The 27,046-nt window shown below is 37.8% G+C and overlaps 2 protein-coding genes across 3 annotated transcripts in view; both read left to right on the top strand.

The window, feature by feature from the left end:
- The first annotated feature begins 1,922 nt into the window (after nt 1–1,922).
- USP38 (ubiquitin specific peptidase 38) lies at nt 1,923–18,066 on the top strand. The gene is made up of 10 exons (XM_034401358.3): nt 1,923–2,681; nt 4,554–4,686; nt 7,896–8,025; nt 8,203–8,304; nt 9,351–9,509; nt 10,188–10,381; nt 11,407–11,500; nt 12,399–12,505; nt 13,132–14,452; nt 17,818–18,066. Exons 1-10 carry the CDS (start codon nt 1,940–1,942, stop codon nt 17,977–17,979), a joined length of 3,144 nt encoding a protein of 1,047 aa, XP_034257249.2. The 5' UTR covers nt 1,923–1,939; the 3' UTR covers nt 17,980–18,066.
- Nucleotides 18,067–25,559: 7,493 nt separating this feature from the next.
- Nucleotides 25,560–27,046, top strand: part of GAB1 (GRB2 associated binding protein 1) — a 116,253-nt gene continuing 114,766 nt past the window's right edge. Inside the window, exon 1 of one of the 2 annotated variants that reach the window (XM_060686855.2) lies at nt 25,560–25,719. The gene's annotated coding sequence lies outside the window, so the exon portion shown is untranslated. The remainder of the gene's footprint in view (nt 25,720–27,046) is intronic. The other variant, XM_087874524.1, reaches the window with a different exon arrangement.

Below are 27,046 nucleotides of genomic sequence, written 5' to 3'. Positions count from 1 at the left end.
AGGCTTTTGTCTGATTCAACAATTTATTTTGTTTTTCGGACAAAAGCAAAAAGCATCTCTTCGAATGGTGTTCCATATTTTTTAAAAAGCTACACATTTTCACAGCCATACATTGCAACCGGGAAAATCATAGTCAAGGTATGGTTTTCCCGATTGCAATGTATAGCTGTGAAAGTTGGACCATAAGAAAGGCTGAGCGCCAAAGAATTGTGGCCTTTGAACAATGGTTCTGCAGAAGACTCCTGCAAGTCCCTTGGACTGCAAGGCGATCAAACCAGTCAGTCCTAGAGGAGATCAACCCTCACTGCTCTTTAGAAGGCAAGATGAAACTCAAATACCTAATGAGAAGGAAGAACTCACTGGAGAAGAACCTAATGCTGGGAAAGATTGAGGGCAAAAGAAGAAGGAAACAGCAGAGAACGAGGTGGCTGGATGGAGTCATTGAAGCAGTTGGTGTGAGCTTAAATGGATTCCAGAGGATGGTAGAGGACATGAAAGCCTGGAGGAACATTGTCCATAGAGTCGTGATGGGTCGGACACGACATAGCAACTAACAACAACACATTTTCAGCTGATTAAAAGAGCAATTCCATGTCAGTGTGGGTCATTCTGCCTCTCATCGGTCTTCCATCAACTGATACAGCAAAATATTACACCTCCAACATCCATAACTTTCCAATTAATCAGCAAATACAGATAGTCCTCAAGTTAGAGACCAGAATTTCTGTTGCTAAGTGAGAAATTTGTTAAGCGAGTTTTGCCCCATGTTATGACTTATCTTGCCACATTTGTTAAGTGAATCACTGCCGTTCTTTTTTTTTTTTTAATTTGATTTATATGCTGCCCTTCTCCGAAGACTCAGGGTGGCTTACAATGCATTAAGCAATTGTTCTTAAGTTAGCAACATGGTTGTTAAGTGAATCTTGGTTTCCCCCATCAGAAGATCGTAAAAAAAGGTGATCCCATGACCTGGAGACCCTGCAACCATTATATACATCTGACTCAGTCGCCAAGTGTCCCAGTTCTGATCACGTGACCATGGGGGGGGGAATCCTGCAGCGATCATAAGTGTGAAAAGCGGTCATAAAATGAGATCCAGACTACCACCACCCTATTGGCCTTCCGGAAAGCGGTGAAGACCTGGCTTTTCCGGCAGGCTTGGGGCCGTTGATCTCGCTGTTGCAATCTTGCGAGATCCGGCCATGAATGATGTGCACGGGCTTTTAATGTTTTTAAAATGTTTTTATAATGTTTTTAATAATTTTTCTATGTTCATTGTTCGCATTATGTGCTGTAAGCCTCCCAGAGTCCCTTGGGAGTTGGGCAGCATAGAAATGCAATAAATTAAATTAAATAAACCCCATTTTTCAATGCCGTTTTAAACTTCGAACGGTCACTACACGAACTGTAGTAGTGTTGTTAAGTGTTGTAAGTCGAGGACTACTTGTAAAAAACAAAACAAAACACAAGTCCAAAGGGAACAGCGGTAATAAACCCTACGAATCAGGTCCCTTTAAACTTCCTGCTCTATTTCTGCCTCCGCCCTTCCAACCGCATTCTCCCTCGCGCGACGCTCTCGTGCTTGAGGTGACGCAAAAGGCCTCCGGCCTTTCCAGCGCAGGGGACGAGAGCTAAAGCGCAGGCGCGTCGGCCAGGCCGCCGTCCTCCGAACAATACTTTGTTTATGCGCAATTGGAACGGCCGCCTTCTATTTCCCGTCCGGCGTGACGATGCGTTGTTCTGTTGCTTCCGGGTCACGTGTTCCCCCGGCGTTTGGGGCCTCCGACGTCTGTGGGTTTTGAGGAGCCTCTTGAGAAACGCCGGGTCGGGCCGATGTTGAGGCGTCGCTGCTGGCAGGGAGGTTGAAGGGCGGCCGCGGGAGCGAAGGGAAAGGGCCGAAGGGGACCCGGTGGCCAATGCTGGGCCGTCGCCCTTCGCCATGGAGAAGATCTTGGAAGGCCTGGTGAGCTCGTCCTACTCGTTGCCGGTGAAACGTATGATCGTCAAGCGCGTGGTGGAGTCGGCCGAGTCGCCGCTGAGCGGGCCGCAGTGCCAGGCCATGTTCGCCCTCAGCACCCGCCTCATCCTTCAGGGCCCCGACCAGTTCCAGCGCCAGGTCGGCCGGCAGGTGCTCGAGGCCTACGCTCTCCACCACCGCGACGACTTCGAGGCCTTCTTCACGCGCGACCTGGTCCTGGCTTTGCTTCACGGAGGAGGAGGAGGAGGAAGCCCCGCATCCCTTCTCTTCCTCGTCCCTCCTCCGTCGCCTGCTCCCGGCCTCGGCTCCAACTTGGACCCCGGCGTCTTAGACTACATCCAGACCGGCCTGAGGCTTCTCATTAGCTGCCCGGCGGTGCTGGAGCTGTTCGCTCTGCTCCAGAGGGAAGCGTTACGTCTGGTGAGCGAGAGGCCTCCGGCTCCTCTGTGCGCTCGCCTTTGCCAGCTTCTGAGCGACTTTCCTCAGTGTCTGCCCCGCGGTAGAAAACTCGCCCTCGCCTTTTGCCAGCAGTTGGTACGCAGCATTGCTCACTTCCAGACCCAAAGCACCCGCGAAGCTGCTCTACGCCTCTACGTCTCCCAAGTCACCCAAGTCAGCAATCTGCTGCGCAGCATCTGGAAAGCAGAACCCGACACGCTGCTGCCTTCCTTGCAGGAGCTCTTTGCCATCATCTCTTCCACCGGTAGGCTCGCGTTTCCCTCCTGTCTGTCTTCCTCTTTGAATCTAATCCCGTTCTGTTAAGTAAAGGGGGAAAAAATAAGAAGCTGAGGGGGATATCAAGAGAGGGGAAAAGGCCTTCCAGCCAGCCAGCCCCAGAAAGGCTAGGAACCAGAGTCATGTTGAAGTGAAGCAGAAAGCTGGTTAAGGCTTCACCTGGATGGCAGCACAGAGATGCTGAAAACTGAAAATCCTCTGCTGCTTTCTAGTGGTTTCTGGATTTTTGCAACTCAGATATGTTATACCTCTTTTTGGTTGCTTTTTTAAAAAAACGCCAGCTAAATATTGGAAAATGGAACCTTCTCTTTACTGCTAATAAGGTTCTCATTAACACAGTATTTGTGTGATATCTGATTAAAGTTCCTAAAGTTTCAAAGAATGTAGGTAAAAAATTGATTAAAATACTTAGCATTGGTATTGGTTAATAGAACCAGTGACTAGATTTTAGAAGTTCTTGGACGTAGGAACTGAATGTAAATATTTTGGAGAATGTTAGATTAGCAAGGTATATATTTTTATTCCTGTATGCCATGACGTCCTTGATTTGTGATGGGCTTTGATTTATAATATAATTCGGGCACAGCTTGAAAATCAGATGGATTCTAGTTTGATGAGTGAGATAGAAGTCAGTTTATATTTTTGTTATTTTTTGAAACTTTTAAGTCACTTATAGTATTATTAATGATATAGTTAATATTAAATGTCATTGAGTGGCTTCTTGGGCTGTCTGCATGGCCTTTAATGACTGTTGGCTTTAAAGTGCACTCATTTTTTTTTCTAATGTGAGATTTTAACACAAGTAGAAAGTTTTTAGTTGCAGTACCATAGAACTAGTTTAGTTTAATCAATTGAATATATTTACAAATATAATTTGTACACTACACTTTGTGTAGTGTAGTTATTACCATCCAGCTGTGCTGTACATGCTTTAGTACTAGCTGCAGAGATACAACTTATGGCTTCTCCATTTTGGGTTTCTCCTTGCAAAATAAATGATGACATGGTGCAATATGTCATGTGTTGCTGTTCATCTGAGATTGTACTCAATTATTTTTAAGAACTGCTTAGGACCAGATGATTTTTACGATGTCCTGATACATAAAACTTGAAGACGGTGTACTTTCTTTTTCACATGACTGAATATGAACTGTAGCATTTGCTAAAAACAGAATAATGGATGTTGAAGCTGGTGTCCTTTTTATAGTAGCATCACATTACTGAATGATACATCTATATGAGTGTGAGACAAATAACTTACATACAAAATGTAAATAAGAAATTCTATCAGTTGTATTATTCAGAAATTTATTTTTATTTTGCCTTTATATTGTTTTTATAAATAATTCAAGATGATAATTACACAATATTCCTTCCTCCTATTTTGCCATAACAACAACCATATGAGGTGGTTTGGAAAGAGAGTGACTGGCCCAAGGTTACCAAGCTGGCTTTCATGCCTAAAGACTAGAATTCAATTTCTAGCCTGGTGCCAAACCACCAAACTATGTTATATCCAGACTACCTGTGAGCTGAACTATGATACAGGAAAGCCCCATTAGAGGAAAGCAAAGAGCTGATTTTTCCAGTACTTTTGTAGTTTTTTTAGCTTTTCTCAAGATGAAAATAGGAAGCAATGCTCAAATACTATATTTTATCCTTCCAGCAAGGAGCTTCCACTGAATATCACTCTTTTTGGGTTTCAAGGGAGTCTGATAGCTTTGAATTGGTTCAGAATATGGTTAAACTTGAAACATAATCTTTTAAAATTGATTAAAATCTTACTGGAAAAAAAGCAGAAATAATGTATTATAATTTCTTATATGTTTGGCAATTATAGATACTTCTGAACCTTCAGTTGCTTTGGCAAGTCTTGTGCAGCATATCCCTTTACAAATGATTACAGTCCTGATTGGAAGCCTTACCACAGATCCAAATGTAAAAGATGCAAGTATGACACAAGCTTTATGCAGGTATAGTATTCAGTCTGGCAAAAGAGTAATTGTTAATTAAGCATCTTGTTTATTACATGCATTTTAAAGGGAAGTTTATTATTTCAATTTATATCACTACTTATCTCAATTTCATGACTCTAGATACCATCCAGTACTGAAACCACAGCAAAGAAACAAAACAAAAAATTATACATGTAAATAGCAGCTAGGTAAAAACAATGACAACATAACTATTGTATGGACTACTGCCTACTGTCACAAAGCATGGATGTCACAACAGAAAGGCTCTCAGGGCCCAACATATAGCATTCCCTACTAAACTGACCTGAAGTATGCCTCCTGCCAGACTTAATAGTACAAGTACACAATCAGGTGGAGGCAGTTCCTCAGATAACTAAGTCCATTCTAGTTAATATGCAGATTAAATCTGCATATGTCTGAACATGATGTTCCTGTGTTGAATATATATTTGTATTGGAATGGAATACTTTATTTGGCCAAGGATAATTAGAAAGAGAAGGAATTTGTGTCCAGTATAAAAGCACTCAGTGTACTTGCCAGCAATGGAGAGAATAATAATATAATACCAATAAAATGGAGAAATGAAGAAGATAATGAAAAGGATAAATAATATTCCATGGTTTAATATGCATGCACATTAGACAGAAATTGCGAGAATCAGGTGTTCAGCAGAGTGATGGCATGAGGGAAAAAACTGTCTCGTCTTTAGTTGTCTTGGTATATAGTGCCCTATAGCACCATCCCAAGGTGAAATAGTTTATGTCCAGGATGTGAGACATCTGGAGATATTATCTCAGTCCTCCTTCTGACTGAAATTATTTTTTCTGCAGTGTTGACCATCTGTTGATGTCTGTACCTGTCCTGTTTGGTTGCTATACTAAACCAGAGAGTTATAGAAGTACAAATAATAGACTCAATCATTCCTCTGTAAAGCTATATCAGCAGCCTTCTGGGATAGTCTGAACTTTCTGAGTTGATGCAGAAGAACATTATTTGTTGTGCCTCTTTAATGATGGTTCTAATGTTAAGCATTCATTGCAAGTCTTGGAAAATTATAGAACTCAAAAACTGAAGGACTCTACTGCTGATACTGTTCTATCGAATATAGTAAGAGGCAGTAAAATAGAAGGGCTCTTCTTAAAATCCGCTCTTCATTTCTACAATTTAAAGCATGTTCAGCTCCAGACTGATTCAGCTGCACCACAGCCAAATAAAACTCCTTTTGCATTAATTTAGACAGCTTAAATTAGCCATGCAGCAAGCTAGCTCTAAACAAGAAATTTGTTTATCTTTTTCTTTCCTATCGTTTCTTCCAAAATAAAATACTTAGGGCAGTGATGGCTAACCTTTTTGCCATCGCGTGCCAGGAGAGGGGGGGCGGGGGAGGGTCTCGCGCGCACGTGCCCACACGCATGTGTGCGCAACCCCCCCCCCCGCTCCTGGCACATGATGGCCTGGTAGGCCCGTTTTTCTTTCTTACCTGGTTCCAGATCCTCTCTGTGTATCTGGGAACGGCAAAAACAGCCTTTCCCACTCCCTTGGAGGCCCTACGGAGGCTGAAAAAGCCCATTTCCCAACTCCCGGTGGGACAGGAAGTGACATTTTTTGCTGTCCCCAGCCTCCAGAACCTCTCTAGGAGTCTCTAGGAGCCTCTCTAGGAGTCTCTGGAGGCTGGGGACAGGAAAAAAGTCACTTCCTGTCCCACCGGGAGTGGGGAAATGGGCCCTTTGAGGCTCCATAGGGCCTCCAAGGAAGTGGGAAAGGCTGTTTTCGCCGTTCCCAGATACACAGAGAGGATCTGGAGCCAGGTAAGGAAAAAAAACGGGCCTTCCCCACTCCCCCCAGGCCCTCCAGAGGCAGGAAACAGCCTGTTTCCCTACTTCTGGTGGGCCCAGAAGGCCCGAAAATCAGCTGGCCGGCGTGCGCATGCGCCCCAGAGCTGAGCTGGCGTGCCCACTAATATGGCTCCGCGTGCCACCTGTGGCACGCGTGCCATAGGTTCACCATCACGGACATAGGGTATATACAGTAGCTTATTTTGTTATTTTCCATTAGCTAACAATTAAAAAGTGTGCTGACTGTATGGTAATCTATTTTATATAGGACTCCTTTTTCTGTGATCACAAACACTGCAACAAATATGCCTATATATTTTAATTGCTGTAGACTACAAAGTCCATGCATGGTTTAGGAAAATAGTGCCATTTCATTAGAAATTGGGTTAATTTTGCAACTGTAATTGACAAAAGGAAAGGTAAAGAAAAATTGAGAATTCTTAGAAAATGTTTATGTTTCACAGTAATTTCAAACCTTTTTTGAATTTCTCTACTACACGTGAATAATTTAGAACTACTGTACTTTTCCTTATATTTTCTTTTAGACATTTCCTTAGCTCTCTCTGGCATCTTTACTTGATTTACCTTTTTCCTTGGGGTGTTTCATTTTATTTATTTTATATTACCTAGGATCAGTAATGATAGACAATTCAGCTTTCTGAGAAACTAAGCTAAAGTTAGGAAATGGGGAAAAATTCACCTTTTTAAAAATTAGATCATGAAACTTTTATTTCCAACAAAATTCAACAGCACTTCTGGTTTCCAAAGAAAACTTAGTGGAGGTCTCGTGTAATTGCAGAATATAGAAACATATTTATTGGGGGGTGGGGTTTTTACAAATCTGGAAGAAGAAATATTTTAAAGTGTACAAAAATGGTGAATATTGTAATTTAATAGAAAATTTAATTTGAAGATTATATGTGGAATATAAAATTAATGCTATCAAGAATTTTTTATTTTTTTATTTATTTTTTTGCTATAATAGATGTTTTGATGATAGTGTAAAGAACATATGTTGGCTTTGATAGTTTTGTTTATGTAATGTAATAAAACCAGAAGGGATTCAAACTGTTTATCTGTATCGTGATGTCCATATAGTTCCATAGAGCACTGCAAATTACAAAATATGTGTTGCCTTGATGGAAATGAGACAAAATACTCAATCATCGATATAGCTTCCCTAGAGGAACAGCTATCTGGCAAAGTTTTTCTCCCAGCCAGAGCATCTTAAAGTTCTGGTCTCACCTGTGATCTGTGACCTTCATATAATTGATATAATATGTAAACCAATATCAGAGTTCAGAAATTGAGTAACTGGGATATAGATTTTGCAGCTGAAATACTAAAAATGAGAAATTCATCACTTTTCAGGATGATTGACTGGCTGTCCTGGCCATTAGCTCAGCATGTGGAGACCTGGGTGATAGCACTACTGAAAGGACTGGCTGCAGTTCAGAAGTTTACTATCCTTATTGATGTTACTTTGCTTAAGATTGAATTGGTAAGTATTATTACTCAATGATTATTAGAATTTTAGTTAATGTTTTAATAAAATTGTAAATGGGTTGCTTTTTTATAGAAATTCTTCACTTTAATTTGTGTATTTTAAATATATGATACAGAATTATAATACTGCTGTACATTTCTTATTTTTAATAATTCTTCCTTTTCCTGAAAGGTATTTAATCGCCTTTGGTTTCCTCTGGTGAGACCTGGTGCTTTGGCTGTCCTTTCTCATATGCTGCTCAGTTTTCAGCATTCTCCAGAGGCTTTTCACTTGGTGAGTTCTATCTTTTTTTTTTTTGCTTTAGAACTCACTGAAAAAGAAAATATCTATAAGCATGCCATCTTACTATTATATCAATAAAACCAAAACCACATTCTTACAACCCGGAAAAAAATGAATCAAAACAAGTAACAGTAGTTTAAAGAATTTGCTATTTATCTATATAAACATGTAAAATCTAGTAAGGAGAGAGATACTTTACAGAATGTTGTTGCTGATGTCTGTCTGGTTCTTAATACTTTCTTTCTAAGAGTGTTGTATCTTACAGTGGGTTGTATCAGATTATGTTACTCCAGTGGCCAAAACGTCTTTGATCCTACAGATTTTTTTTGCATTCTTTCATGAAGCCCCCTCCAATACTCCTATCTTGATAACCTTATGGCATAGGAATGGCTCATGCAGAGTGAAAGTGAAATCATCAAAATTGATTCCTAGTTTGCTTCCTTGAAGCTTCAACTGAATTTAAACAGTCTGTCATCAATGAACTTGGATGCAATTTATTTTATTTGTTACATTGCTACAGATGTCTGTTATAAAGAACAGCATGGGTTATAATTTAGCAACAATGCAAATTAAACTAAAAATTATAGGAACAAACAATCAAAGATGTACTCTGCTAATTCTAAAATGATTGAATATTCTTTTTAGCACTTTTGTAAGGTTTTTCCTTATTTGCTAGCAGAGGTGGAAAATTATGGAGCTATAAAATTAATTTCAGGAAGAGCTCACAAAAATAGAATGTTTTATACCTTTGCAGACTTGCCATACATTTTAAAATGTTACTGTTTCAATCACAGCATGTAGAGTAATAATGTACTAGTATTGGCTATCCTGATTTCTATCTCAATAGAATGTGAAATTATATTTCTTAACTTGAAGTTGCTCATTTAAAAATATAGATAAAACTGAGATGTTCAGGTAAATAGAAATATCATAGTTAATTATTATGTTCTGACTTCATAATATAGTAATTTTTTTAAAAATGTGTTACGTTCAACAAGCAAGCCAATTATTAATCTATTTATTTATCTTAAAATTAGATTGTTCCACATGTGGTTAAATTGGTGATATCGGTCAAAAGTAATGGTTTGCCTACTAGCACAGCATTCTTGCAACAGCTGAGTGAATTAATGCACTGTATGATGTACCATTACTCTGGATTCCCAGAACTTTATGAACCCATTCTAGAAGCAATAAAGGTATGCAAACACAAATATTTCAGTACTGAAGGATGTAAACATCATTTTTATTTTTATACATAAAAATTGTATCAGATTTCAGGAAAAAGTAATGAAAAACATTGAAATCAGCAGAGTAATACTGTCATTAATGTAAAGCTTTTAAATAAAATATTGAGTTTTATCTATAAAAGAAAATGGTAATGTATATTTTTACTTCAACATGGGAAGATTTTCATAGAGGTATTTCTTGCCAGTTAATTATATTTTTAAAAAGTCATTTTAGCTAATTCTTTGATATCAGAGATTGCTGTTTAAACTAGCCCAAAGGTTGCCAGATTAGAAAAAAGTTTTTCACATTTTTGTTAGCAAGGGAATAGTGTTTTAGAAGATAATGTGTGTTTAGATGTATGTAATAAACTTCCACAAGATGTCAGACAATGTCTGTAAAGGTGGATTGGTGACCACTTAGCTGTGATCCTTGAATTGAACTGCAAGAAATAAAAATAGATCGTAGTGAACAAGATGGTTATATGTTGTTGTCAGTTTACAAATAGGCACTTTTCTTAGCAGAGAAGTTGTTCAAGATTTGGAAGAGTGGAACATAGGCTGCTTGGCTACTCTTTTAGTAGATATAAATGCCATGGAAACGCTTGCATAATACTCCCTGTTCAACTTGTGTCTCTGATGTCATTATAGGAGCTTTCCAAACCCAATGAAGAAAAAATTAAGATGATACTGAATCAGAGTGCCTGGACATCTCAGTCCAGTTCCTTGCAATCTTGTCTGTCTAGATTTTCTGGAAAATCTGAAACTGGAAAGACTGGTCTGATTAATTTAGGAAATACTTGCTACATGAACAGTGTGATTCAAGCACTATTCATGGCTACAGAGTAAGTTTAAGCCTATTTGTTTTAAGGTTTGCAACTTTTTATGTATGCAATGTTTTCTTTTTTTTAAAAAAATACATGGTATTTTTAAATTTTAAGATCTAAACAGTCTCTACTCTACTGGCATTTCAAAGGGCCCTGAAGACATAGCTGTTGGTGATGACAACTGGCACTTCCTTTTCCTTGTTACCATCTAGGCTTGTTTTCTTCGCCAACTTTGTTTTTTTTTTTGTTTGTTTGTTTTGTGTTCCTTGTTTTGTTCCTTGTGTTTAAATCTTTTGAACAATTTGTAAATGCCAAGAATCGCTGGGAGTTGAATCGCATATAAATTTCAGTTGTTATTGTTTCTACTACTAGTTCTGTGATGGCTTGAATATGGTAATAAGAATCTGAGTAAACAGCAGAACGTGTTTCCTTGCCTCAGTTCACATCATGATTAAAGAAAATGTAAATCGCAATCAATAAATTTTTATTTGGTCATTGACCAGCAAATAAAACAAGAAAATTACAATTATTTAGGATATAAATATCAGGAATATATAGGTGGACAGCGGGGAGATAGGCAGCAGTGCCGAAGGAGATGGTTGTGCATGTGCAACCTAACTCTGCGCATGAGCAAATCAAGTTTTGCATGCTCACTCTTTGCTTGCATGGCCCGGTTCCCAACAGATTGCAGACTAGCACCTGGGAGTTGAGGACTTCTGAGTTAATGAATTGCCAAACATATTTCTATAGTAGAAGGAAACTTAAAGGCATTCCTTCTGCATTATTTATAATTGGAGAAACTTACTTGAAGGTTGCTCCCCCCCCCATTTCAAACCAAAGCAAAGTCATTTCCCAAAGTGATTAAATTGTTCTTCAAAAGTATGGCTTAGCATTAAGATTTAGTTCAAGTTTGAGCAATCTCATATTGCTAATATGATTTGGAGCATAGTTAAATTATTTTAAATTAGCATAGTAAACACTCTTGAAACATCGGAGTGTCTTTGTATAAGTTGTATCTGAAAACATGATCTCATTTTTTGCAGTTTCAGAAGACATGTGTTATCATTAAATCTAAATGGGTGCAATTCACTAATGAGAAAATTGCAACATCTTTTTGCATTTCTTGCTCATACACAGGTCTGTATTATTTTCTGAAAATTAAAATAATATTGCAAAAAGGGGTTTTTGGCCTTATTTATGTGTAGAATTAATTATGGAATATTTGAATTTTTTATAAATCAGTAGAAAATGCAGACCATTTTGTTTCATCTCTGAAATTTTGAAAGAAGAATTGGATGCTTCTGGAAAAAGTGCAGACTGGTTGAAACTGGGCACTATACTGATACCGTACTCGTAAAATTGTAAGATACTCTCATAAAACAGTAATTTTAAATTAGATATAATCAAATGTTTTATTCAAACATAATCCCAAAGGTTAAAGTAATACATTAAGAGGTTAGGATTAATGTCCAAAATTACTTTGGAAAAGGACATGAAACAATTCTTGTTGCACCTGAATACATAACATTTCATTAGTTGTCTTTAATAATAACTTTTATTTTTCTTGTATTTCAAATATACTTTTTAATTCTAAATTAATATTCAAGATTGAATTTGAACATGAAATTGGGAAGTAGATACTTAAATATTAGGATTTATTCTGCAGTCAGAACAGTTCATTTCCACTGTATAACGGTATGTGAGAAAGACTTTGAGAAGTGGGACAAAGAGATCATGTCTAAGGAACAATCAGATAAGAGGGTACATCCTGCAGCTGCATAAACCTCTCTAACTTCTCAGGCTTTAAATGAAATATGGTTGGAGATTTGTACATTTGCAAGATTCTGTTAATGTAACCTTACAATAAATTAGAAGTAGCTTGTGTGGTCTGTTTCCTATCTGATGTACCTGGGAAGGCGGACATCTACTCTACTTGCCTCCTATTCACTTGATTTCTGTTTTTATAAATTATGAAGTGCTTTGTAGAATAAAGTCAGTGTTTGAAATCTGTTTTGTCTTTGTTTGTTTTATCTAGAGGGATGCCTATGCTCCTCGCCTTTTCTTTGAGGCGTCTAGGCCTCCGTGGTTTACTTCTAGATCTCAGCAGGACTGCTCTGAATATCTTAGGTTCCTGCTAGACAGGTAATGATATTCTGAATTCATCATCCAAGATATTATTTTTAAATACATTTTATATGCAAAATATGTTGTAGGCAATACATTTCTTGTAATGGGTAAGAAGTATTTACCATAAACTTCTTCCACAGAGAGCTATAAAACTTGAAGCAGTCTTCCCAATCTTCAGGTACAAAAAATATAGTATCTTTGTAAAAACAACTATTATTTAAAAATAAAATAATTGAATTTTATATGGTCTGAAATAATATGCGTTGCTTTTGACGTGACATCTCAATCACAATCTCTTTCAATACAACCTTTGTTTTCAGGTACTGTTTGCTAAAAACCATTTGAATCTCTGGAGTGGAATGTTTCTCTGTCTATAAAATTCATATGATGCATCAGACAGCTCAAACTTTACCCCAGTTAGAGCTGAAGTAAAGTAAAGTAACTGTTAGAATTAAAGCAATGGAGCAGAGTATATTTGTAGTTGGGCTGACGGCATTCAAACTATAGTACTTTATTCCACACTAGTCTTGCGTAGTAAATAATTGGTTGTGTGTATAAGCATATTGAAACATAGTAACGTATCAAATAGGTAAACTGGTGGAGAACAATATAACTTGAATAGAATTATTTTTTTTCCTAAGGCTACACGAAGAAGAGAGAACCTTGAAAATTCTGTCTTCATCAAAGCTTCCTGAGGATATGAACGAAGAGTCCCTGGTCCAAGAAGTAGCCAACAAATCTCAACTATTTATCAAACAGTCGTGTTCAATGAAAGAGGAGAGAACCTTGATAGAAAAAATGTTTCGAGGGAAACTACAAACAAGCATATGCTGTTTAAATTGCAAAAGTACTTCTCATAAAGAAGAAGCCTTCACAGATCTTTCACTTGCTTTTTGTCCTCCAGTATTCTTTAAAAATGTTGGTCCACCAACTGTAGAACATTCATCTGATGAGAAAGATGAGTCCATGGAACAAGTCAGTGCTAGGGCATTGAGCCCCGTGACAGAGATGCCATCCGGTGATTCCTGTGAAATGGTCACAAATGATGGGACTTTGAAAGATGCCCCCACTGACTCAAATTCTGAAACTGTTACTGATCCTTTTATCTGTAAGACTGAAGTTGGGGATAACTTGAAGAAACACGTCAATGAAGTTACTCCTTCAGTTACTGATTTGTTAAATTATTTTTTGGCACCTGAAGTTCTTAAAGGGGATAACAAATACTTTTGTGAAAAATGTGCCTCCTTACAAAATGCAGAAAAAATTATGCAAATTGTAGAGGAGCCAGAATACCTCATCCTTACTCTTTTGAGATTTTCATATGATCCCAAGTGTCATATTAGGCGTAAAATCCTAGACAACGTGTCTCTTCCGCTTGTTCTAGAATTACCTGTTAATAGAACTGTCTCATCCTTAAGTACATTGTCAGGCATTTGGTCTATGAGTGTTGAGTTTTCTGACACGGGGGAGAATTTGGCTAAAAAACTAAAGCCTTCTGGTGCTGAAGAAGTCGGTTGCCCTCAACTAATACCTTATGTATTAAGTTCTGTAGTTGTTCACTCTGGCATATCTTCTGAAAGTGGGCATTATTATTCTTATGCAAGAAATGTTGCTAATTCAGGGACTTCGCTAGGATCTTTTGATCAGTCCCAATCTCTGGCTTTAGCTTATCCTCAGAGCAATTTAACTGCAGCTACTGAAAAGGATCTGGATGAAAATGAAGTCTCCAAGGAATGGTTTCTATTTAATGACAGCAGAGTGACATTCACCTCATTTCAGTCAGTCCAAAAAATTACAAGCAGATTCCCCAAAGATACTGCTTATGTGCTGTTTTACAAAAAACAAACCAGTGCTGGGACTATCAGTGCGAAATCAGCCAGTGGACTCTGGATCAACGGAGATCCCCCTCTGCAGAAAGAACTTATGGATGCAATTACAAAAGACAATAAGCTGTATTTGCAGGTAAATTGCAGATATTAAGGAAGGAAGGAAATCAGTTCTGTAATTACTGTAAATGTGGACTGTATAATATAAGGTTGGGAATACAAATCTAGGCAGATTATTCTGATTAACCAGCATTATTAAGATAATGTTACCGATTGCTAAATTTTAGTATTCCCAGATTTCTGGCAAAGGAAAACCTTAAATATTTTCTGAACTGAAATAACAGTTCTTTGGAACCACAGTCACAGTGTGTTAAATTTTTTATAAAGAATTTTATTAGTAGTATATTTATTTTTCACCCATCTCACAGATTGAGATGAATCTGAGTGGGATTTTATGATCTGCATTTGTTGAATATATAAATATGATTATATAATTAAAGGCTTTACATGAAAAGTCATTTAAAAACTCAGGGTACTGTGAATCCACAATTTAGAATTCAGTTTGACAAAAAGCTGTCCCATTACTAAAGTGTTCGTATTTTTCAATATGCCAAATCTAAATCTCTTTCTAACTCAGCAGTATACTTCAATTATTTTAAAACGAGCAGGAGTCAAGATGGGGAATACTAGTTCTTGTCAGCTCTTGAACTTCCATTATTTAATGAATATTCTTGAAATCAGGTTAACATTTATGTTTTATATAGCTGACCATTTCACATATGCAATTCTGGGTGACTCATTCTAGCTTTGAATAATTCTAACTTGAAAAAAAATTAAAAATTGCAATATTTGTATGGGATTTGAGCACAAGGCAAAAACCTAGTAATGTGATTTTATGTGTAGAGTTACTTGGTCATAATGATGAAATGATAAATAATCCATGATTTAGATATTTATGTGGATAAGCGGGAAAGTAGGAAACACAGTTAATTTGTAAAAGCAGTCAAGTAATGGATCAAGCAAGTTTTTCAATTGGGTGTAATTTTGTCTGTACATACCAACTTACTCTCAAAAATGGCTTAGTCATTATCATCCTAAGGTCCTGCGCAGAGCATATTGGGCAGCGAGTGGTTTCCAGTGGTTTTGATCATTCGCAGCATCTTTAGCATCATCCCAAGAGACATTAATAATCTTAAGAATTTAAGTGTTTGATACCAAGTTTTCCAAGGCTGGCCTCACTTCCTCTTTTCTTCAAGAAGTATCAAAAATGACTCAGTCCCAAGTCAAAGAAAGCAAGTTTATGCTGGTACAAAATTAGCTATCTTAGTGTTAGGATAAGAAATAACATACATATTTATTTATTAAATTTATATGCCCCCTATCTCACTATCCAAAACAATTGAAGAATGCAAAGCCTAATTTATTTAAATTGTCCAGTAATTTTGGAAATCTTCCTGACTGACTACAATAACTTACTGTAAAGCTATGGTTCCAGTGGAAGTGAAGAATTAACTTGAGGATAGAGCACATTTTATCCAGAAAACCCAGATTAGATAGGTCTCAAATTAAATTCCCATCAGAAACTCTAGGAAAGTGCTCAGTGAATCTATGTGAATCAGGTTAGACCACAATTGTTAATTTAAAAGTTCAACTGTGTGATTTAACTTTTTGATTTAAAATTCAGTGCAGTTCAGTTGTATTTATACCAGTTCAAGATTTCATTTGGAAGAAAAGATTTGTCTTTACTTTATCATGAGAAAGTCTTGAATGTCTGAAGCAGTTTCACTTCACTTTTTGGTTTAATGGAATCCCTGATTGTATCAAGGATATGGTTTGCCTGTAATATCTTGGGTTAGCTAGACATGGCAGCAGAAGGATGTTAGTACAGTTACAGTGCCATAAGATAGGCAGTCCATAAGAAAATAGTAAAAGTGTCACCTGTGCCACTAGTCTATACCCTTATATACTACACCCTTACTTTTAGAAGAATAAAGAAGCTTAAACCTTTTCTAGCTGTGCAGAGTTTAAAAGTAAAGCAACCTTACTATTTTACTTCTCATGTGAGGTCTGACAAGATGGGCATTATCCAGTTCCCCTCAATTAAACAATCTTGTCAGATGGGACTTAGGAAATGCACCTCTGTTCTGTAAAACAGAATATCTGTTCTGTAAAATAGCCTTGTCCCCCAATATTGAAATGCCCCTAATCCTGTAATACATGGAAAACGTGATAATTCCTCTGGTAATTGGAACAGGAAGTTACCGTAAATGTGGTAATTGTTGATATTTTAATTTGTTGTTTGCCATCCAGGGTCATAAGTCAAATGGGTGGCTCTATATAGCTAGTTAATTAATAAGCTTGAATCTATATTTACATTGCTGAAAGCTGAGTTGAACTTCCAGTTGTGTTTGCAGTATCAGTACATTCCATTAGTGCAAGAGAGAGATTAAGGCTTGTGACTGGCCATATTAAAGAATGTGACAGCTGAGAAAGTGAAAGAAAGCCTAGGTAAAGTTAGCCTTGCCAAGAGCTAATTTGGTAGATATTATAATGAACAAATAAATTACTGGCCAGTAATTTGTGTCAGTGCCAGAAATCATAATATTCAGTGCTGAAGTTAGTACTCTATATATTATTTATAAGAATCACAACTATCCAAATCTCTGAAGTGCTTTGGATTCACTTTACTTGATTAACATACCTGCTTCAGTGGCTTGATTCAGTCAACGTTCTGCTGAATCTGTTGACCCATTCAAAATGTTACACAGTTTTACGTCAATAGATGCAATATTCAGTGGGAATAAAAAGGATAGGAATGCTGGTAATTTGAGTCCTTGATCTATTATACATTTTATTAATCCATGGTTTTAACAACTGAAAACATATCCAGAAAGCTTGCCAAAGGATTTATATAGGATTCTTGCAAAACTGGTATTTGATGTGCTTAATTGTTTACTTAATTTAGTCAACAATTTTGCCTATACCCTAAATCAATCTGTCAGGGTCCAAAACTAGAAGTGTCTTCATATAGGACTTGGTGGTTTTTTTCATCAGTAGGCAGACTAATTAGAACTAGACTAACTATTTTTTCCAGAATGTTCTGGAGAAATACTAGAATTATGATGAATCTAGTGTCTGCTTATTAAAAGATTTTAAAGAAATTTGAAATGTTGCAGGATCCAATCTGAGCCAGTCACCAGGACCAAAGGTATATTTTCCTTCATCTACAAAATTTGAAATGTTCTGGAATAGTTCCTTAAGTTTAAAACGAAAGTTTCTAAAACTAGTAAAAAAAAAAGGATACTTCTGGTTTATTTTGTAGAGAATTTGTTTTACGTTTTATAGGATCATAATTGAAGAGGTATTGGATAAAACTATTTGATATAGCTATGTCATATGTAGAATTCTGTTTCCCATTTCCCCCCCTGGAATTTACATCATAATCACGTTTCTTAAAAATCTGTGTGTGTGTGACCACCATTTGTTTTTTTTTTCTTTTAGGAACAAGAGCTTAGTGCTCGAACCCAGGCCCTAGAAGCATCTGCAGCTTCGTGTTCTTTTCGGCCAAATGGATTTGATGACAATGATCCCCCAGGGAGTTGTGGTCCAACCGGTGGAGGTGGTGGGGGAGGTTTTAGTACTGTTGGCAGGCTTGTATTTTAAGGAAGATTGCATTGGTTTCTAAACAGCTTTGATTCCTGCACAGGACTGTTATGTTACTGAACTGTATTAAATAATGTCCCAAGCTTTTTTCAAGATGTGATTTTTGTTCTAAAAAGAACTTTTGTTTTTTGTTTTTATTTGAAATAAATAAGTGCATCATGGAGAAATCTACCTCTTAAATTCACTTGTTTTTTGGAAAGATATTCTTGGTCAAAAAAGGAATTAAACTTTTTAAAAAACAATATAGATCAGAGAATAAAAGCACTTAAACATTTAATTCCAAGTCCAGTGATAAAATAATATTTGAAAAAAAGACATGTTTGTGTGACACCAACAATGCTTGTGTTTTTGTTTTTATTTTATTTCTTAAATATGTAAATTGTCAAAGGCATTAGAAATGATAACTATTAAATGGAAATCTAATCTTTTAAACAATGTAACCCAAAATAACAAAAGCTCTAATTCAATATATTTGTATTACAAGTACAAGTATGTAAAGATCAATTTCATGTGCGTGCTAAGTCACTTTTCTAAATGGGTATGGTCTTGTAGAGAGAATTTTTGGGGGGAGAAAGAAAAAAACATTTGTAGTATTTCTTATTGCTTTGAGGATTTTAAAATTATTTCAGGGAGTACATCTTGCTTTGAAGGAAGAGTTTCTATGTGCCTTTCCATACTGTAACAAAGTACAAAAAATTTTGAAGCTGAAGAAAAGTGTAGAACATGAGTTGTTAATTTTTTGTTTAATATGAAGTTCATGAATTTTTGAAAAGTGTTAGCTTCTCCAAAAGTAAAGTCTGATGGTTCCAAAAATATAGTAGTTGCTCATGTGTTTTTAGTAATAATACTGGTTAAAACCTTTTGCATTGAAAATTAACATTGTATTTAAAAATTGGAAGTGAAGCTTTACTTATATTGCTGAGATTAAACCTGTTAGGGTCATATTTGCTAAGTTTGTGGTAGTTGGCAAGAAACTTTTAATTTTTTCCCCCTCACATGCAGTCTTATCTAGATTTTTTTCCTCATATATCCTTTTGCATTTCAAGATTATTCGGTGAATATGCAGGTTTTGGAGATTGAGAAAAAATACTCAAAATGAAACATAAGGTGAGGGCACTTTTTGAAGTTAGAACACATTTACACCATTGGAATATGCTATAGCCACACAATAAGAATTGAGTACTGGGACCTTAGTGGCATCAGGAGTTGAAAGTCAAAGGAGTTTTGTGAGCCCAGTACAAGATTAACGTACACATCTTACTATAATATGTGATTTTTAACTGTTATTTTGAAGGGCACAAGGAGTTGTAACACTAACTGGATTTGTATTACACCAAAGATGCATTAAATTAAAAACAAATTACACTCATTATCCAAGAAGTCAGCTGTTGCCTATTTGCCTGTGCTAGTATTGTTCAAATATTTTTAGTAAATTATGGAAGATAAAAATAACAACTCACAGTTGTTTTTAAAACTTTACATTAGTAAAAAGAAAAAAAATCAGTATGTGGTCCTGTCCTAACACTTAGGAACTTTGGATTTTCCCTTATAGGTTTGTTTGATTCTGTCCACATTGCCCTTAATTGTGTTGTGTTGAAATATAGGCAAAAAAAGTAATCCATAATAACCTGCAACACGAGAGCCAAAGAACTAGATCACGGGTATCAAACTTGCTGTGTCACATTGCTGTCATGTGACATTTCACAATGTTTTTCCCACTCGTAGAGCTGGGGTGGGAGTGGCCTCTGTGTGACGCATCCAGCCCACAGGCTGCCAATTTGACACTCCTGAATAAGGTAGTCCAGTATATTGTTTTTCACATTGCTAATCAAATGGATTGCTTGCCAACAGACTTGAAGGCAACTGCCATTTTCTGCTATTATTTTCCAGAGTCAAAATATCCACTGACAATTGAATTAATGTTCTAGGGTAGTGTCTTATGTAAATAGCATTTTATTTCCTGAAAATAGAAAAAAAAAGTTTTAAAAAGGTAGCATCTTGAATAGTTTCCTGTAGTCACAATTCTACATACAAAACCACTATCTTCTTAAACATGGGGTTTGTAAGGGTAAGGCTAAGCCCAAGAATATCATAGAACAATTCAGCCAAAGTTCAATTCTTTATTTACTTACACACAATAGACAAAATCTTGCCAGGCTAAACTTTACTACTCTCACCTAAAGGATATATCCTGGAGATTCTGTTGTTACTCTTCCTTGTCTCCTCTCCAGCTCTGGGCTGGGTTACTTCTTATCTTGTCCCTTTTTCTAGAACGGGGGTGTCAAACTCGCGGCCCGTGGGCCAGTTGCATCACGCACTGGCCATGCCCATCCCCAGTTTAGCAAAGGGGGAAAAATTGCGATACAACATGTTGCCATGAGTGTGACACCCCTGTTCTAGGCTATGCTCCCTCTTTCTGGGGAAACTGCTGCTTCGCTATAATCCATCACACCAGCTTCCCTCTCTGGGCACCATTTCTCAAAGGGAGCAACAGAAAACTAACTGCACGTACCAGGAAAAGATCAGAATTCGCCATAGTTTCTAATTAAAATATTGCCGAGCCATTAAAATTAATAATTTTCCTTTAGGTTGCTATTTTGCTATGACTTTGAATGATTGCAGAGATATGTTTTTGAGACAATTATCTTTGAAATTGCTCTTATTTTAAATTTATTGAATAAACACTTTAAAAGATATTTGATTTGCACTGCACAACTGTAGTATATTTTCTATAACAATAATTGGCCCGATAAATTGGTAAATATTCATTTTCATATAGTCCAAGCTAGGCAAAGCCTATAAAGTTAGCATAATTTGTGAACATTGATACAGATTTCAGCACACATCAGCTATAATTCATGTATATTAATATTCAAACTTCGTTACTTATATCAAAACTTCCATACAATTAATGAAAAGATTGAATCCTATAATCAAAGAGACGGGTTTCTTTTATAATCATTTGGTCATTCCGTACCACCTCAATTTTCTGAAAATATTTACTATTCTGCCTGCTGTATGTTGAATTTCATTTCTCTTGGAAATCAATAATTCTCCCAACTCTGGGTGTGTGAATGTGGACTGTAGTCCATTCAGACATAATTTGAAATAAGCTCATGGAACGTACCCCAGGTATGTATATGGATAAATCTGTGAAACTTATGCTAAAACAGTACAGGGCTGAACTTTTGCTAAACTATCATTCATTGAGTTCAAACAACATGCTAAGCTCAAACCAAATAAACTATATTATATTTGAAAATGAAGTGTGAATTCAGTGATTGTACTGGCCATTGTTCAGTAAGAGCCATGCCTCATAACATCCAAATTACACAGGATATTTATATAAAGTAAAAAATAGCAATAGCAGACTTATATACTGCTTTACAGCCCTCTCTAAGCGGTTTACAGAGTCAGCATATTGCCCCCAACAATTTGGGTCCTCATTTATTTATTTATTAGTTCAATTTATATGCCACCTTTCTCCGGAGACTCAGGGCGGCTAATTTTACCCAACTTGGAAGGATGGAAGGCTGAGTCAACCTTGAGCCTGGTGAGATTTGAACTGCCAAACTGCAGGCAGGCAGCAGAAGTAGCCTGCAGTACTGCACTCTAACCACTGTGCCACCATGGGTCATAAAAATGTTTATAGAGCAATGCTGGCATATACTGCTTCAAATGCTGAAAAATATAATTATCAGAATCTGAAGCACTGCAGAAAGAAAAAAGTTACTCCACTACTTTTCACAGAAACTCTGTACATGGGAATATATAGCTTTCTTTGTCACATATGTTCCCCAGTATGAGATGCATGTGGCAGGTCTGCTGAGGCACTGACCAAATGAGGGCATGACTCCCAAATATTTGAATACCAGCCACACTTCACAAATCCTATTTTTACAATGGCAATAAATTTTTGAATCGGCACTATTATTCCCATTCTTTGCTTCATGCTTTGCATATGTCCAGTTTAATTACTATTTTCTTATTTCTGCTTTCTTTTAGTCCTTTTGTTTGTATTAAAATTAATACAAATAATTGTTCAAGCTAAACAATTTCCCCATGGGGAATCCCTTTTTTCTTCTGCGTTAAACACAAAATAATTCTCAATTTTATCTTCAAGTAATAGTTCCATGGCTATAATCGACAACTCAATAAATTATCAGACTAGTTAAAAGCAGGGAAAGTACTCTAATATCTAAACGAGCCAGAGAGAAGAGACTAAACGTACTTCAAATTAGGAGCAAAAATGCTATGGGCCACTGAAGAAAAAAAATCCCATCTTTCTTCTCTTTCTATTAGGCTAGTAAAAATATTTATAAATTATTTAAGAATTTTTTTAAGAGAATGAATCTGGGCCAACAAGATAATCTGAGTTTTACAAGTATGTTCTTGAAAGCTACATACAGTTGATACAAAACATACTTGTCTCTGACAAATGCATTCATTCAACAGTTCATTCTAAGACCAAGAGTGGAACGTATGACCTAATTTTATTCCGGGTTTTTGTCTGAATTCTGAAGAATTTGAAAACTTGCAAGCTTTTTTATTAGTATTGGTTTTAAATATATACTATATCCAAATTTAGATTTTTTTTCTGGTGGACGAATATTGATGCTACATTGATTCTTTTTATTTATCATACTTTTCGGAGTATAAAACACACTCCCCCCCCAAAAAAAGTGGGTGGAAATGTCTGTGCGTCTTATACACCGAATGTTGCTGAAGCCCCGCCCACTCACCGGCTCCCACCTGCTGGCCATTTCAGCCTCCATGCATTGCATTTTCGGCCTCCGCATGCTCCATTTTAGACCTGTTCCAGGCTGCGGGAATTGCCACAGCACATTGTCACCGATCGCCACCTCTGCACGTTGTATTTTTGGCCTCCACATATTGCATTTTCAGCCTCCGCATGCCCCATTTTTGGCCTCAGTGCATCGTATATTCGGCCAGTTCTAGGTGGCAGTGATCAGCGGCGGCAATCCCCGCCACCTGGAACCAGCCAAAAATGCATCATCTAGTGCAGTGATGGCTAATCTTTTCTGGACCAAGTGCCCAAAGGGCGGCTGAACCCCCCCAAATGCAATGCTTGTGTGGTCCCCGCGCATACACACATACCCTGCCCTCTGCACATGGACATGACTCTGTCCCCCCATGCATGCACGGCAGAGACCCGAAGACCAGCTGGCCAGCAGGAGGCATACACGCATGCGCAGCGGAGTTGAATTGGGGCACGGCTCATGTGCCATCAGAGAGGGCGCTGCGTACCACCTCTGGCACACATGTCATAGGTTCACCATCACGGGACTAGACATTCCCAGTTCCTGCAACCATTCTTCATATGTTTTACCCTGTAGTCCCGTAATCATTTTTGTTTATTTCTCTGATTAAGGTGCAGAATTTTTGTTTATTGTTTTATTTATAGGTTTTATGGTTGTATGTCACCCAGAGTTACTTAATATGGGAAGCCATATAAATCAAATAAATAAATGTAAAGCAATTCCAGGAAGACACTTCTTGTCCTTCCCCTTATACCTGCGTTGCATTGTTCTCAAAGTTATTCTCATATTCTTGTCTTTCTCCTTTCTACAATGATACCTGGGAGTTAATAAAATGTTGGCTCTTAAATTAATTATCTTGAAGTGAGACTATAGCCATTACTTATTGGCTAATCGCCACTGACAATATCATGGGATTAGAATTAATCATGTATTTAGGCCAAATCCTGTCACTGATTGCTGATGATATTTCAATTTTAAATATTCCAGAATCATTGTTTTTCATGTGAAATAAAATATTTAGAATATTACCACTTTCATTTGATTTCTCTTCATATTAAGATAACTAACTACGTTGATGTCTATAGAAATTCTCAATCATCCAGATCATGGTTGTCCCAAAAGAGCTTTTTCAAAAGGCAACTGGACTTCCTTGGTTTTTTCTAACTCAGTTAGAATTGAAGGAGCTTCTTGGATGAGAAGCAAAATGTTTTCAAAGAAAAAAACCAAGAATCTCCAATTGCCTTTTGTAAAAAGCACTTTTGGGACAACCATGATCTGGATGATTGAGCATCTCCATAGACATGATCGTAAAGGGTTATTTTAATATGAATAGAAGTCAAATGTAAAAGATTTAGAATATGACCACTAAAAGTTTCCAAATATCTGTTGAAACACTTCAACAGATATATGTTTGAACCACTTGTTCAATTTCTGTAGTTCAATACTGAACAAAATAATGAGCACAATATGTACACAGCCAGTGTTTCCAGCTTGAACCTATAGGTGGTGCTGTATTTCAGTTTTTCAAAGAGTAGTGCTATGCACTTTATGACATTTACTTTGCAATTTGCACAATTGAAAGCTGGTCCCTCTTAAACCAAAGCATATCATGAGAATTAAGCAGTCAAAACAGCAAAGGAATTGCTGAATGTCTCTTCAATTGTTTTGCTAACATGCTCAGATCTTTTCACCATTTTCTCCATTGCCACAGAACACGTTAATTTTGTCTTTAATAGAATTATGCATATTCTCACTCTTCTACCATTCTAGTCCCAGAGATCTTCCTCTACCACCATTCTTCCTTCTTCTCCATGCCAAAAATACTAGGCACAGCTTTTGGAGCCATTTCTGCACTTAATAGGCTTCCAGCAGTGCTGGATGCATGTTTGATAAAGCAGGCAATAAAGGCTTATGGGGGATAATATAATATAGCCTTTGTTGTCATTGAACATAATATATACAACGAAACTGGTTTAGCCTCCCTGGTGCAATCCACAACAGAAAATACAAAACAACGTAAATAGTATAGAGAATAATCCCTATATAAGTAGAATAATCCCTATACAGTACAAGTAATTGGGGGAAAAAGACTAGTCATATGTTTCCGTATGTGCGTGGAGTGATTGTGATTGTGTTTAAGAGTCTAACAGCCCATGGGTAGAAGCTTTTTTTAACCTGCTTGGTTGGCTGGCTATGCTTTGATGTCTTCTGCCCAATGGTAGAAGCAAAAAGGGACACTAGCCAGGGTGTGAATCATCCCTAAGTATCTTCCTTACTCTACTGAAACAGCGAGACCTGGTGATGTCATTTAGTGATGTTAGAGGGCAACCAATGGTTTCTTGTGCCAAATTGATCACTCTCTGTAGTGCCTTCCTGTCCGCAGCTGTTAGACCAGCATACCATACTGTTATACAATATGTGAGGACACTTTCTATCGTAGACCATTGTTCCACTTGATTTTTCTGCAGGACTCTAAGGAAATAAAGTCTCTGTTGAGCCTTACTAACCACCAGGATGTGTTGTTTTTCCAGATGAGATCTTGACTAATGAGCACTCCCAAGAATTTAAAAGAGGAAATCCTCTCCACATGGCCCCCTTTGATATACAGTGGGGCAGGTTCCTCTCTGTGCTTCTGGAAATGCAGCACCATCTCCTTTGTCTTGCTAGTATTTAGATGTCAGTTGCTTTTTGAACACCATATGGATACCTTCTGGACTTCTTCCCTTTGTCCCCTCCAGTTATTAGCCCCAACACCATTGTGTCATCTGCAAACTTTATTATGGTGTCATATGCAGTCATATATATACAATGAGTACAGGAAGCGGTTGAGCACGCAGCCCGGAGGGGAGCCTGTGCTGAGTTTCAGGGTGGAAGATATCAGAGGCCCAACCCTTACTGTTTGTGGACAGTCCATTAGGAAGTTTTTGACCCAGTCACAAATGAGAGGAGGGAAATTCAGGTCAGTCAGCTTTTCAACAAGAATGCCTGGTAAGATGGTATTAAAGGCCAGGCTATCTATATATATATATAAAAGGATGTATGTATGTATGTTTGTTTAAGCATAACTCTGGAACACCTCGAGCAATTCAAACCAAACTGACTTGCCCTCTGGAGACAAACACTGTGTGTGTGTCTGTGTGTCCCAGCATAACTCTGGAACGCTTCGAGAAATTTCAACCAAACTTGGTACACAGGTGATTTATCCTCTGGAGACAAACACTGTGGGGGTAAGACACCCTAACACCCTTGGTGTATGTGTGTGTGTGTGTGTGTTCCAGCATAACAATGGAACACCTTGAGCAATTTCAACCAAACTTGATACACAAATGACTTTACTCTCTGGAAAAAAATACTATAGACACCCCTAATACCTCTTGGGGTGTATATGTGTGTGTGTTCCCTCTGGAAAAAAATACTGCAGGGGTAATACACACCTAACACCCCTTGGGGTGTTTGTGTGTGTGTGTGTTCTGGCATGTAGGTGGCATACAGAGCCCAGCTCAGCTCCACCATGCATGCTCGCGTGCTTCCTGCTGGCCAGCTGATATTTGGGTCTCTGCTGCACATGTGTGGGGGGTGGGAGAGCACAGGGGAGCTGCGCAAGTCCCCCACGGCCCATTTTGGCTGCAGGAAGGCATACTAGGCCAAAAATGGGGCACGGGGGGGCGGGGCGGCCCTCCAGCAGCCCATTTTGGCTCACAGGAGGCTTCAGGGAGGTCTACTAGACCCAAAACAGGCCCCGGGGGGGGGGTCTTGCATACATGGGCGAGAGGCGGGGGGGGGATTAAGTTGAAAAAATACCCAGGCAGCACCAGGTCATCAGCTAGTAGGCTAGTTTGCAGAGTGAGGGACCTCCGACTGCAGCGCCGATTGCTGGCCAAGACGAAGATAACCCTGAGAATGGTGATAGACAGAGCCCGCGCTGCTGAACTATCAAACCAATCTACTGCTGAGATCCAGAGGACAAACAGTCCAACCCTAGCGCAAAAGCCTAATACAATTCATCATGAGGAGATAGACTCTGATGATGGGACGGACGAAGAGGATGACATCCACCGCCTCAAAACCACGAAAGCAAAGAGCTGGACCAGTGACAAAGCAATAACTCAAGCTGTATGTATGGGAGTGGCGGGAATCACCCGCAAACAACCTGCAAGTTTAGAAATGTTGCTTGCCGACAAAGAGAAGAAAGGTCACTTAGCCAGAGTTTGTTGGGCTAGTCAACCAACATCAATTCCCTCAGCGGGGGCCTCTTACATCAAGAAACCTCCAGTCAAACTAGCATG

The sequence above is a fragment of the Pantherophis guttatus genome, chromosome 8 (genome assembly GCF_059756535.1).
Source record: "Pantherophis guttatus breed Tessera chromosome 8, ASM5975653v1, whole genome shotgun sequence".
NCBI classification, from domain to species: domain Eukaryota; kingdom Metazoa; phylum Chordata; class Lepidosauria; order Squamata; family Colubridae; genus Pantherophis; species Pantherophis guttatus.
Note: the sequence above shows the minus strand (reverse complement) of the source record. Positions and strands in the feature narration are given on the sequence as shown.